At 30.1% G+C, this 15,244-nt stretch overlaps 1 protein-coding gene across 1 annotated transcript; it reads right to left on the reverse strand.

The window, feature by feature from the left end:
• Positions 1-2,558: 2,558 nt before the first annotated feature.
• Positions 2,559-11,799, reverse strand: LOC100168311 (protein lines). Its single transcript, XM_003247582.4, has 2 exons — positions 11,358-11,799; positions 2,559-6,944 (listed from the first exon to the last, which is right to left on the reverse strand). The coding sequence occupies exon 2, from the start codon at positions 6,919-6,921 to the stop codon at positions 5,110-5,112; it is 1,812 nt and encodes a 603-aa protein (XP_003247630.1). The 5' UTR covers positions 6,922-6,944; positions 11,358-11,799; the 3' UTR covers positions 2,559-5,109.
• Between the last annotated feature and the right edge of the window lie 3,445 nt (positions 11,800-15,244).

Genomic DNA, 15,244 nt, shown 5'->3' on the forward strand with positions numbered 1-15,244 from the left:
CAGTAAGAACTTTTTTCATATAAGTTATATCAAAAAAATAAAAACAACGTTGCACAGCCAAAGTTCTCCTTTTATGTGGTGAAAATCTCGTTTCTTAGTTATGACTGTAGCCTTATTCTCGGTTCTTTCCCGTGTAAAACAGTTTTTGCTATGTTGTACATTTGTAAAACGGAGACAACTCATGCGGGTGTAGCGTCCTCTTAAGTATTATAGGTATAGGTAATTTTTAACAATACATAACTGTTATTGGTCATAATTCATAGTGTTTATAATATAATATTAAATTATTACCTAACTTATCTTAAATATTATGTAGATTTTATTATTTAATTCCTATAATATTGTTATTTAGACCACTATCTAAAGTCTACAATGTCTACTATTGTGTAAAATGTATAATATTACGCCTATATGGCTACATCAAACAAAGATACCTATTTCTTGAATTTATATTTTAATTTTATTCATAATTATAAGTATTTTTTTACTTCTATGCTAATATTTTTGTATATTATGGGTACTAGCCTTGGAAGTGTGATAGATATGAACTTATGCAATAATTATGTGTTTCAAATTTCAAATTTAAAAGAATGTTGTACAATAAAAATACCTGAATTTAGTTTTACATAAATAATAATAATAATTATTATTAATTATTACATACTTACCTCATTAACTTTTCTCATTTATAAAGAAATTATATTTTTCATTATAAATGTGCGTCTCTGCCAAAAGCCAATAACATGCATTCATATCCAATATCAATGGATAAACCTAATTCGGAAACGAAAAAAAATCCACCTACTATCTCTCAATAATTGGATTCTGTAGGACCTAGTCCGACTCAACCGTTGATAAAAAGTTTATTGTTTGTCAATTTGCTACTTTTATTAAATAAGTATACCTGTAAGTTGTATAGGTACAATCGATATAGCCTACGTGTTGTTCTTGCTGTTTCTTCTATGTTTTTAGTCTACTTACAATTATGTTTAATAGGTATTTAAATTTCTATATTAAGAACTCATCACCTTCAATACAAGCACAGCTTATAGAAGGTGAGCAGACGATATCTACTATAATTATATTTTCAAATGTATTAATTGTTTTTATGCAAATCAATAAAATCAGATATCATTGAATTCAAGTCTAATAGGTACAACCATTATACAATGACCCACTTGTAATCTACTTTACAGCAGAGCGACATCCACTTACCTGCTTTTATTTTAAATTGGTTTGTATATTAACATCTACTACTCACATCTTAGGTACAAGGAACTTTGTTTTAAATTTTCAAGATTTTTGAATAAACAAAACAAATTTTTATCGACGTTTATAAAAAAATCAAGTTAGGTAATGTCAAATGCATATGTCAAAAATACCTACCCTATAGCTCAAAAAGAGTCGTTATATTTTGATAATATTATACTATATAAAAAATTATAATTAATACATTCGACACTCAATAATTCGAAATTCAGGGGACCGAGCTAAAAACTCGATTTATAGAGGTTTATCTATTTACCTATAGTAAAATGAAAATTTTATTAAATACATACATTGCATTTATTATTTAATGTATAATACATTTATTTCTACATTTAATAATATACATTATTATATATGTTATTAAAGTAAATAAGTCAATGTAGGTAGTAAGATTTTTTTCACCAGCTGCAGCTGCCTCAATCACTTTAATTTTATCGACAAGCGACAAACATTATTTTGTACTTAACGGAACCCGCATATTCAGACTGACTACGTTTTATTCGATTTCAACAACTTTTTACCTATTGCACTATAGCAAAGGTTTATTTTGGTAACATTATACGATTTAAGTCGTAAAACCACCGACAGTCATATCGTATTATAGAGGAGACCGAAATACATGTATTTTCTTCTAATTATACAGGTTTAGTTCGATTTATGGGGTTTTTCGAGTTGGCGACTGTAAAAATAATGAGAAAGTTTCAAGTTCTTACGGTAATTAATTTTAGATAAGTACTTCAAAAAAACAAAATCGATTTTGTCAAAAATTGGAATTGCGAAAAATTATAGTTTATCCATAATATTTTTCTCCTGTTTATTTTGAAAAGTACAAGAATTTATTACTTTTGACTCCTCAAAGTACCCACAATAGATCCAATTTGCTTAACAGTCTTGAAGTTAAAAAACTTGAAAATCTTTAAAGGCCTAATAAAGGTGATGACTGATGATAGACAAAAAAAACCATGTCACTGTAAAATCAATACATTGTTAGCTCTGTTCTAAATCTAAAAAAAATTGAGTTTAAATTAAAAATATTACCTAGATGCCATTCAACTATTTTTTTTGCAATAATTACTGGTTTAAATCATGATTTTGCAAAAAAAAAAACTGTTCAAAATTTTTATTACCAAATGCTTTATATTAGTTCTTATATTTTTAGTAACCTAACTTTTATGTCCTCAGTCCTCACCTGTATATAAAATTTTAGTATAGACCCGACTACGAAATATTTTTTAATATAATAAATATAATCTGATGAATAATAAATATACAAAAAGGAACTCATCAGAATTTATAAAAAAAATATTTATTTGATATTTTGATTTCAATTACACATAATTCACTATTTATTAGGTACTTTATTTGATTATACAAAGTGTGATACGATAAACATTAATATTACATAATACATTTCAATTTTACATTTTAATAGGCATCTAAAATTATTTATTTAAGTAAAGGTCATATTCAATAAAAAGTAATGAATAGATTTACAAAATAATACATAAATAAATTAACAATTAAATAAACTAATAGAAATACATTTTTTATTAAGTCGAGAATATTTTTTATGAGATATACATACATAATATGCAGTACACTCAGACTAAAAACCTCAACATTATACCAATATGTGAATATTAATTAATTCTACCTATAAAATAGTATTTTATATTAAAAATCACTAACCAATTATTACCTATTGAAGTATTGAACAATGGATGCTGATCCTAAATAGTAATATCAGTGGATCAGAGCCATCAGAGATATCAAACTGTGCATCACAGATGCCTGCACTTGGAACGTTTTGTCAAAGGGGCTATGACACAAAAAAGGAAAAAACAATAATGATAATGAAATGTCTGTGCATAACTACAAAGGCATAGGTAGGCTTTTGAAATGGGGGAGGGGGGGATGATTATATATTAAACCAACTTTCTATAGTTTTTGTATATATAAATTATACATTTATTAGGGGGGGGGGAATGTTAAAGGGGAGATTAAACACTCAGAACCTCCTTGGCTACGCCACTTCATAACTGGTTATAAATAATATCACTCATCTAGTTTTGTATTGTTTTGTTGATTTAGTTATATGGGTTTACACTTAAATCTTAAATGATGAAATAAGTTTTTAAGTACATATGGTTCATATTGAAAACAAAAATGTATTTCTCTTAGGTATAAATTGATGCATGGTAACGATAATAAGTAACTAAGGGCTAATAACATAGACATTTATTAGTGGTGCCGATTATAAATAAACTAGATCCTAAGTATTAAGATAAAAGGTATGATTTGTAAGCTTATACAAATAAAATACTGTTTTGCCTCATGTATTTATCAATTTATAATCTATATTACCTTATATAAATTAATTCTTAGTATAATTTATAGCAAAAATTTCAGTAACGACTAATAATTTTATTTGGTTTGTTGTCTTTGGGTCATCATATCATAAATGGTGGACACATCGACTATCACATATTGGTATAATATACAAACTCTATAGCTAATTTAACATTACACATAGACACATAAATAATATATATATATATAAAAAATAAATATTGGTATTTGATAGGTAATTGCTATAAGGACACAAAGAAAAAAAGAAAAGAAAAGAAAAATAATAGAATAATAGTTTAAAACAGATTTTAAAAGAAGATAAATAAACAGATAATTCTCAAGTTAATTAATAAAACTTCAAAACTAAAACATTTTACATAACATTAATAAGTAGGTACAATTCAAAATTAAAACCTAAATTTATCACTGTAACAATAGGTTGTATTAGATTTAATAAGTAACTAGTAAAATAATAAAAACAAAGAATAAAACAAGGAAAAACTACAATTTATTAGATAATATGAAATTAGTAGATTTAACTAAAAAATTATATATAATAATTAATAAATAAACTATATAATAAAGTTCTCTTCAATGGCAACTTGGCTAAAATATTCATTCCTATTATTATAACTTAATTTAAATAAAAATAACTCATATGTATCAGTCTTTATGTTTATCATATACGTTTTACTACCTAAAATAAATAATTTGAATACCACATTAAACCGGAAGACCTACCACGTATCTAAATATTAATGTTTTAATTCACAGCTGTGATTAACTATACAGATATATTTAGCAATTTTATTCTATAAAATAAAACAAACAAAAACTAACAATTGTCTTGAAAAAATTACCTACTTTCATTAAACTATATAACAAGTCTAGTAACAATAATTTAATTACATTTCATTTTACAATTTTAAATTAAAATACACTTGTTTAAATCTAAAATATATGAATGTTATGAACTTTAAATATGTATAAATACAAAATTAGTAACAAACAGCTTACCAATATTGTATTTTTACAGGTGTTATAAAGGTCACAGCTTAGTTTTATTTCATACAATTCTTTACATAAAAATTGGGCAAATAAATTCTGTACACTGTATATTTTACTTTACAGGTCCTTAATCTAATTTAAAATTTGGTCTATGAAACTTTGAAGTAAATAAAATGTCTAATGAATAAAAATATGGTTTCTTAAATATCAAAAATATGTTTTAAAATTAAAATTAGTAACCTTCAGTGGCAGCTTAAACTTTATTTCCTTGACTCCCATTTAATATTTATATACCACCCACCCTAAACATTTTTTCATTGCTCTATAAATAGTGAATTCATAGATTGTTAGTAGTTATATAACCTTTATTCATTAGTCAAACCACCTTTCCCAACCATATAGGACCCCTCCCATTAATATTTTTGTAAACCACGTGATTCAAATATACTTCCTTCGAGCCGCCACAGGACTAACATAAACCATTCAAATGTTTATTACAGCTATACCTGAATACAAGTTATTACATTTAACTAATAACCTTAATACTGGATTAAGATTGTAAGGAGTTAAATTATTTTTAATGAGTTGGTCAAGACTTGTTTGTAAGTCCATTAATGTAGCCATTGTGCTTTGCAATTTTGTATCACAACAAAGACAAAACTCTGACCACCTATTGCATATGAATTTCAATATTCGCATTATGTACAACAGAAAACTAGTGTCACTACCCAACAATAAATCTAATATCAATTCATTTAAATCATTATTATAAGATAAAGTTTGTAGAAATTCAACTAAACTAGCAGTGGGATTTAGCACTTGACGCAACATCGGTAAAGAGTTACGACGATAACACAATACCAGTGAAATATCAATAGTACAAATCATACTCTCAATGAGTACGTCGTTGCGATCAGAAAATAACTGTACAATCCACTGAGCAATTTGAGTTTCTGGTAAATAAGACATACACTTTTTAACACATGCGTCAAGCTTCCGTAAAACTTCATTGACACTACTTTCAATTATTGCCATCTCAGCATCTATTTCTTCTGAGTCTTCCGATTCATCAGATGAAGAATCACTGGATGAAGAATCATTTTTTGTTTCTTTGATGATTGTAGCTACTGCTTTTAAAATTAATAAAACTGTGTCTTGTAACAATTTTTTATCGCCTTCATCCTCTTCTCCTCCTCCAAATTCTCCGGGACCTTTTCGGAATGGCATGTTATTCAACATATTTTTGGTTTTCACAACCTTGACTAATTCTCTAGCTAACATACAGGGTTCTTCTTGCATAGTACCTTGTACAGCCAATGTTGTGGTGTAACACAAACTTTCATTGAAAAGGTTAATAATATTCTTCCAAACTACTGGTTGGACTTTTGGCCGCCTCAAAAGAATAAGCATTTGTCCCAAATCTGCATAGAAATATTTAATGTTCATAACGTTCAGATTAGTTTTAATAGAAACCATAGAGGTCCATAACTTTATAAATTCTATAATGGCAAGGTGACCCATTTTATGAGGGAATTGTTCAGTATTAAGATCTGTACAGTGGTCAAATGATGACATGTACCTAATAAATTTCAATACAATCAATTGCCATTGGGTTTGTAAAACTTCGATGACTTTAGTTTTAACTAAGCTTATTCCAAATTCGTCGTCCATCTCAATTTCATCATCTTCAAAAATAACTTTTCTGCTAACACAATTTTCGGGCATCTTGATATTTTTTTCATTATCATTCATTTGTGCATCTCTCCAACACAATACACGTTTAAAAACTGAGATAACAGGACATAAAGTTTCAGGAGATCGACGAAGAAATAAATCTGTTAACTCTTCCACCCATACATTGTCTATTTTATTTTGCGAACACACAAATATTTCTGCTAAAGCATTACTAGCTGCGTATGATATGTAAGGATCTGTTCGTGTAAGTAAAGATACAACTTCGTTTACTATACCAGTTTTATTAGAAATTAAGTAATTACTTAACCGCTCAACGCTAGTACATATAGTGCCCTCTGATTGTTGTTTGAGGGCAATGTCACAGGTCAACCGAGCTGAACTCAAGAAATTTAAAAGTCGTTCTTTACTCCAACTACTAACATTTGAGACCCTAAAAACTTCTTTTAGCATACATGTTTCAGGCAATTGACACAGACAATGCTTTGTCAAGTTTAAACTAATTGTATCTACGTTTAAATCTACCAAACGATATTCACTGTCATTAATTTTCTGCTTCTTAGCAAGTGGCAATGTTTTGTTCATAGTTTCCTGTTCTTCCATACTCCCAAAAACAGTTCAGAAATCTAGAACAGAAAAGTAATTTAACAAAATGAATATTTATTAAGTTCTTTAAATTTCATTTTTATTTTGATAATAGTAACCCCATATTATAGATATTCGTAAAAAAAATTAAAATAATGTAGGTAGGTACTTTTTTAAATTTCAACCATTGACAGATTTAATATTAGGTACCCAAATCAAATATAAATTAGTAGTAAGTAAGTACCTATGTGTATTGATATTTGTTAGTAAATATAATATACAGAAGTAGGTAATTGTATCTATGCTAGGTATATTATAGGTACTACTAGCTACAAAATACAAATGCACATGCTANATTTTTTTTTTAGCTAATCGATTATTTTATTGTTTACTTATTAATTATCATTATTTAAATGATACAAAATAATAAAAATGTAAAAAACTTAAATTTTAAACACTCATGAATAAATTATCAATTTTATTAGTGTTAATCAAATACTCATATCAGGTCGTACATCAGTGTTAGCAATATACTTCTTCACTTGCACAATAAAACGCGTAAAAACTAAAATACATGTAATAAAACATTTTATTTTCTTAACTGTTAATATATTATATATTCGGATTCAAGAGACTGCAGCAAATTTGTTTGTTGAATTTAAATAATGGTACCCTACCTACATGCATATTTTAATAGGTAGTAATTTTTTTGGTAAAAAACAAAAATAGTTTATAACTGCTATCATGATCGCATAAAAATGAAAATCTATAATATTATATCTGGGATTATAGCTAAGTTATGAGTAGACAAGTTAATGTATACATAAAGTTAAATACATATACGGGTATTCGTATATTAACTGTGGAATATGAGTTGTAAGTTGTAACACTAAAAATTTACTTATTGAAACTTGAATATACCTATAAACGTTTAAATATATATATATGGTAGGTAGTGAAATATAAATTTATTTGATAAAATTATTAGTATGATAATACCTACTAACATAAAATATAATATTATTATGTACCTATAAAATTAAAATTAAAATACCTAGGTAGTTCAATGTTGTAAAAAAGTACCTATACCAAATAATGAAAATAATATGTACACTTGAAAATATCACTCGATACATTTGAGAACAAATAATAAACTGGCAGTGCAATTGACCATTTGAATTGGTCATGATTTATGATAATATTAAGTATATAAATACTATATAGTACTTACATCAACTAAAATACACTTTTTTATATACCTATAAAATGTAGGGTCTAAGCTGTAATTAAAACAAATGTAATTTCAGTAGACCTGGTATTTATTTTAGGTAACTTTAGTTAAATTTAATACCTACCAGCTTAGTGATATTTAATAGTTGTATGTTATATTTACCATTTAAAATTGTATACATAATTACTTATTCTTTACCTAATAAATCTATTATAAATAATACCAATTATTATTTTAATAAAAAATACATTATTATTATAATGTATTTTTAATTTATTATTATTATTATATAATTATAATACATTTCACACGATAAAACCTACTCTCTCAACTGAAGTAGCTTTCAAATTGCTCTATAATTTATCGTCAATTGTAGTGGTAAGATAAAAATATCTTTATTACAAATAAAATAATATACACCATACACCTAGGTACCTATATTCTAGTTTTTTTAATGGTTATTAAATGATGAAATAATACAATCTACTAGACCAGAAAATTCTATTCATATTAATATGAGCCAGTAAATTGACATATTAATTTGCCATGTTTATGTTATTCTATCCACTAATTCTTGGAGTTGAAAATTAGAAACCATATGCATAATATACCTCTTAATTCTTAGATTTTAAAGAACAACACTATTTTCATTTATAAACATTATGTCAGTAACAGTGAGTAAAATAATTAATACATAACAGAATGTAGGTACCTAAGTGAAAGTTAAAATATATTGGACTCATTCAGATAAGAAAACATTTCATGTACCTATCAAATTATTAACAAATCAATATTTGAAAAACACAACATTTTATATTGGATCCACAAAATATTTTGTCTAGGTATATAAATATATATCCCTAGGTATACCCAATGTCCTAGCCCACCTGCCAATATGTAAGCATAAAATACCAGCCTTGTAAATAATACTTTTATTTTGGACTCAAAATATGTATTACTACCAATTAGAATAAATTAGTTTTACATTTTAAAAAATATATTCTAAATACATATTTAAATACTCCAAAAAGTATTAGAATACTAATAGAATATATTTTTTGACCCCTGTAATATTAATATTTGTCAGTTTTGGAATGATTTAAAACTAAAGTGAGTCAATCATATTTCATTTGAAGAGAATAATTATTGTTTATAACCTATGATGTGCCCAATGTTTAATAAAAAAATGTATGTTGTTACAAATATAAAGTATTATTTGAGTTCAAAAAATTATTTCTTAAAGATTAAAAAAATACAAAAAGAATTGGTCAAATAGTTTTTTCAAAAAGTATTTAAAATAGTATTCGAATACTTTACAATACTATAAAATACCAACCAAAAAGTAAATAAAACTAAGACTTTACCTACTAGCACCTACCCTATATTTTTTTAATGCTAGGTGGTACCTACTATCTTCTAGTTGAGTACTCTTAGTTATTATTGAGTACCTGCCTTTACCAGTTACACCTAGCTACTCTTGAAATTAAATGGGGGAAATGTATAAATAAGTGGGTAGGTAATATGTATATTTTCATATTTGATAAAGACTAGGTACTACTAAGGTACCCACTACATTAAATTTCAATAATTATAAAAATATATATTTGATCTTATTAAAACTACCTAGGTAGGTACCTACCTGTCTAATTAAAATTGTTTGCAAGAAATGTAGGTACCAAGGGGTGAACACCCTGGGGGTAGTCAGTGTACAAGGTGATGGTAATCATGGGTAATCATGGGTAATCATAGGTATAATCATTGAAATCAGTAATCTGGTATACAAAATTTCTGTCAGGTGTTTACCCCTTGGTAGGTACCTACTAAAATTGTCAGAATAAAATGTACTGTTTTTGAATCACTCACAGCATTACATAGGTACCTAACAAAATAAAACAATATATTCTGATAGGTTCATACTAAATATTTTGTTTATTATAAGTTTTTTTAAATTTCAAAAACTGTACCTATAAGGATTCTAGATTTGAAATTTTGAATTGATGGGGCAATAGCATTTAGTTAGTGCTCTAGTAAAAGCTCGTTCGTTCAAAGCTCTGACCACATTTCTAACTGTTCCTGTCTAGTTCACACTTAATCCCCAGCTTGATAAACAAAACGATGGAAAGTAACAGATGAGTATAGAAATACAGGGTGATTTTTTTATCATGAAAAACTCATTATTTCTAAAAGTATTAATTTTTTTAAGAATATTTTTTACAGTTTCAAGTTGTTAAAAAACAAAGTTATTATTAAAAAATCATATCTTTAAATATTTTTAATCCCTATATTATTCCTCGTATTTTTATAAGTTTTTTGTCGTGTTTTTTACTTTTTTGAATGACAACATAGACTTTTAATTTCATATTCCAAAGCAGAATGTTTTTCAGAATGAGTATTTTGATACATAAAAATCGAATTTAGGACGAGTATTTTATGAGTTATGAGTATTTAAGGCATTGACAAGCGGAGTAGTGCACACATTTTGCGGGGTAACCCCGTACCACTCCACTCCGCCTATCTAAACTTTAAATACTTATAATTCATAAACTACTCGTCCTAAATTCGATTTTTATGTATCAAAATATTTAGGAAAACATTCTGCTTTGGTATATGAAATTAAAACTCTACGTTGTCATTCAAAAAAGTAAAAAACTTAGAAAAATACGAGGAAAAATATGAGTATAAAAAATATTTAAAAATATGATTTTTTAATTAAAATTTTATTTTTTTAACAACTTGAAACTAACTGTTAAAAAAACATTTTCAAAAACAATAATATTTTTTTAAATAATGAGTGTTTCATGAAAGAAGAATCACCCTGTATAATAATTGGCAATGCTCAATCAATGTGTTAGTGCCAAAACGGATAAAAAATGGGGTACATCAACAAGTTGCATCAGTCAAGGGAACGTTTAAACGGGAAGATTAAAATTATGTGGAAAAGAATCGGAGAAAGTGTATGGTCTAGTGGGCGGGGGGGAAAGGAGAGCGCGCGAAAAGCTTTCGGCGCGAAAAGTTGAAAGTTCAAAATCGGTCGTCCAGACGATGTCCGACGGCAGCCGCGAATTGTAGCCGTGGCCATATAGTACGGCTGCCTGTGTTACGCCGTCAGAATACCGGTCCAGCACAGCGACATTGCCGTGCCGTCTGTACCCATAGAACCAATTATAACGCCTCGTTACCCGTACAAAGTACAAGACAACCTCAGAAAGTGTGAAACACTCACCCGTTTGCCGTCGTCACGAAATCGTCCGTGGGGGAGGCGGCATTGTGGTGGTCGCGCTTTCCGCCCGTCGTCGTCGTCGTCCTCTTCGGCGGCGGCGGCGGAGGCGGAGGCGGCGTCTGCGGTCCGGTGAACAGCACACGCGGCCGTGGTAGAACTCGGCGAGCCCGTCGTCGTGCAGACGGACGTCGCATGCACGGCTGTCGTCCGGACGGGGCCCCTCAGACGCGATACATCGCGGCCGTCTGATGGGGCAGCGGGCGGGCGGGCGCGCGCACGCGCGTTATCGCTCTGGTATTTATCGCGGGTCGAACGCCGCGATAAGACGTGATATAAGAAAAATTCTATCTCAACCCGTTCGCGATTACGTACGAGCGTGAAGCGGCGGCGACGGCGACTGTGCGACGTCGACGGTTGCCGACGTTGTTCGTGACTGGCGCACGGCCCCACGGCGGACGGTTTGGCGGAAACGCGGCGCGCGTACCGATGGTGGCGCGGCGGTGGCGGCGGCCGTAAACCCAATTGTCGGCGGCGGCGTAGCTTATGGGAATAATTGAAGGCCTTCGTCGGCGGGCGGTCGCGCGGTGGGATGAAACGGGGGCGAGTGGTGGGGGAGGCGGCCGTCATATTATTATACACGTATACACGCGAGCCGCGAACGCGAAGAATATTATCATTATTATTATTATTACTATTATTACTATTACTATTATTATCGTGTAACGTACGTTTATAATGATATTTTACCATATAGCCGCGGCGGCTGAATAACCGTGTCGCCCGGCGGCGGGCCTGTTGCAGTGTTGCCAACCACGATCGGCGGCTACGATAATACAATGATGATAATAATATTATATTATATTATAACAGCAAGCGCGCGGCATACCGGGCCGACGTCGGTCGACGACGCGACTTGTTGGCCGTTGCTCGCTCGCCTCGCTCCCGCCGCCGGCCGACACGACCGTCGACGGCGGACTAGTGGCTACCGGAATTTCGACAAAACTGCCAACGTGACGACGACCGCCGCCGCGTTCCGTCAGAAAGCTTCGTTGCCGTTGGAATAATATAATATACCTAACCAGTAACCATCTAAATTATATACATATATTAGCATAGCTACAAGTTACAACTTGCATGTACCGTTGACGCCCGCGTTTCGTTTTCCGTCGAACTTTAGTCGCCGCTCTGTACTTACCACAAGCTTTTTGAAAACTTTTTCCTCAGTTTATTTGTCATTTCGTTACGTAAGAACGCTAATCATGCGTTTAGACACTGTTAAGTCGACTTAAGTATATTATCATGGTACTATATTGTATTTGTACTTATACCTAAGTAATGAAATTCAAACTTCATATTCTGTTCAAAATCTCTTATTCCTGATTCTAAGGCGAATATCAATCATATAGGTATCCTGTTACCTGGCCCTCGATAGGGTAAAAACGTCTACAAAAACACCTTTGAAGCCTTGAAGGTCTTCCTTTTGTGTTCGCTCGTAATTCGTATCCGTCATGCTTGCATTATGTTTCATTTCTTTTCGGAATTGGTCAATTTTTAAAATGAGAACCTACCGGCTCAAATAAATTTTTTTAAAAATAGGTACCTACCAATAAATCTAAACCGCAGCGAGTGCATAAACCGACGTTCGATTCGTCTGACCTTGCGTGAAATACCTTTATTGTTACATCGTGTAAAAGTTTCGAATACCAGTAAATGGTGGGCAAGTGGGCGAAGGTGCTTACAATTTTTCAAATTGCGTAGGTACTATTCCGCCACATACATATAATAATATTATGTTATTATGTATATAATATAAATATATAATAAGTACATAATAGGGTTTAACTCATATTTAAACAAATAGGCACTTCAGTCTTTGTTTAAAATACAAACTCTAGTGTTTAAATAAATATCGTCTGATACCTAATATACATGAAGGTAAATATCAAATAACAACAACTACCTTATAGAATCGACTCTTAATATTACATTGGTGTAGGTTTTTTTTTAGTAAGTAAACAACATATTTTGACTCCATTTCACCATCGTACATAATCATTGGCGTGTAACACAGGCAACACCTTAAATATGAATGCGGGTGGGTATTGATAGAAGAAAATATATAGGACATTTTATAGGCCGGTGTAACAATTTACAATATTATGAGGGGTACTCACTTAAAATTATTTGAGTAACACCATTTTTTTTTTTATGATACACGCCACTCTACATAATAATATTTATAATTATTATATCCATTCACCATTGACTGTACATAATTTACCGAAATAATAAACAATGTACGACTGTCGACCATATTATAATAATTATTAATATAATTTCTGTAGAAGTTGTTGCGCAGAATATTTGGAATCTAGGCGTGAGACAGCTAAGAGTGAATTTTTAAGAGTAGGTGGGTTCCTACCTGATTTAAATGTAGGAGAAATTTACATACAACAATGACATGAAAAATAACGAAAAACGCAGAAATAAACATAAGCAATTTTCACTTCAAGTTCTGTACAATTTAAATCACATATATTATAAAAGTTGTAGTTGTATATTATATTATAAGGTACACGCAAAATATTCCTCCGCGTTCTATACACGATAATATACGACGTTACATAACGATGAGTGGTGCCGTACCTGCAACGACCGACAATTTTTTTTTTCGTTTTTGCTGTGAAACACATGTGTGCAAGGGAACAGAATACAAAAAAAATAACATTTTAATTATAGAAAGGGTAAAGTCAGCATAACGCGTGTAATATAGCAACAAAAAGGGTGTAAAAGATTAAAGAGTCGTTTTTATGATCATGTATACTATACAACAATACAACGTATAATATTTCAAATAGCGGTCAAACAGTTCACACCTGTCAGGTAGGTACAGCCGTACAGGTACATACCCACTGACCGTCACCGTCTCTAGAAACATTTTCTTTAGACAACTCTTCACAGAGAATTTACAATATTTATTGGTTTTTGATTTTCACCGGCGCATGGGCGGTTTCATTTTGATTTATTGGAATTGGTATTTTCTAAAAGAGACAAAATCCCACATAACAATTGAGAAATACGCGTCGACAGATTGGTACTTTCATGGTACTTAGTATAATTGTATATTATATATATATATAAAGCCTAAAGATTAATAGAGTATTAAAAGAGGAGACATTTCAAATCAATTATATTTTATCTGTTACACGATTTTATTTTTATTGAAAAAAAAACTTTAAAAAATCGTATGGTGTAAACTGTAAACATTCAACCGATTATTAAAACACTTAGGCTTAATAAATATTCATAAAGAAAAAATACTCAGAACTATTAAACGAGCATTAGTCTCATTTTTATCTGTAAAATAAAAAGTGTTATTTTATAGTATTTTACATTTATACACAACGAAACACCTTTACGATCGTTACCTACATAGTCGTAGGTATATTATAATATAGTATTTGTATATTATAGCTCAAGGCTTAAGTGATTTTAGAACTATAATTTTAAAAGATTTACTCGTATAGTTAATTGAAACTGCTAGGTACAAGCCTTGTTTATTAATCGATGCTCAAATTGCTTGAAAGTTATTGAATAAAAACGTAACCAGCCCTAACAAGATTCTAGAGAAAAAAGATGGTTCTGAAATACTCTTAAAAGTGTCTATTAAAAATTTTAATTTAATAATTGTTCGCTGTGTCTACTGATAATAATGCTAAAAACATATTTCTGATATTATGTGTTTTCTCATATTATATACTAACCAGTTGTTACCTATATCAATAACTTGTATTTATTTATATACATAATATAGCTGTATAACCTGACTCTGTCCTGAAAAAATGCACAAACACAAAATAAGACGCAATACCGATGTATATCTCGGTTTT

The sequence above is a fragment of the Acyrthosiphon pisum genome, chromosome X (genome assembly GCF_005508785.2).
Source record: "Acyrthosiphon pisum isolate AL4f chromosome X, pea_aphid_22Mar2018_4r6ur, whole genome shotgun sequence".
Lineage (NCBI taxonomy): Eukaryota > Metazoa > Arthropoda > Insecta > Hemiptera > Aphididae > Acyrthosiphon > Acyrthosiphon pisum.

Bases quoted from the DNA above. Each gene is read 5' to 3' on its own strand.
- LOC100168311 (XM_003247582.4), bottom strand. From the start codon at position 6,921: ATGGAAGAACAGGAAACTATGAACAAAACATTGCCACTTGCTAAGAAG.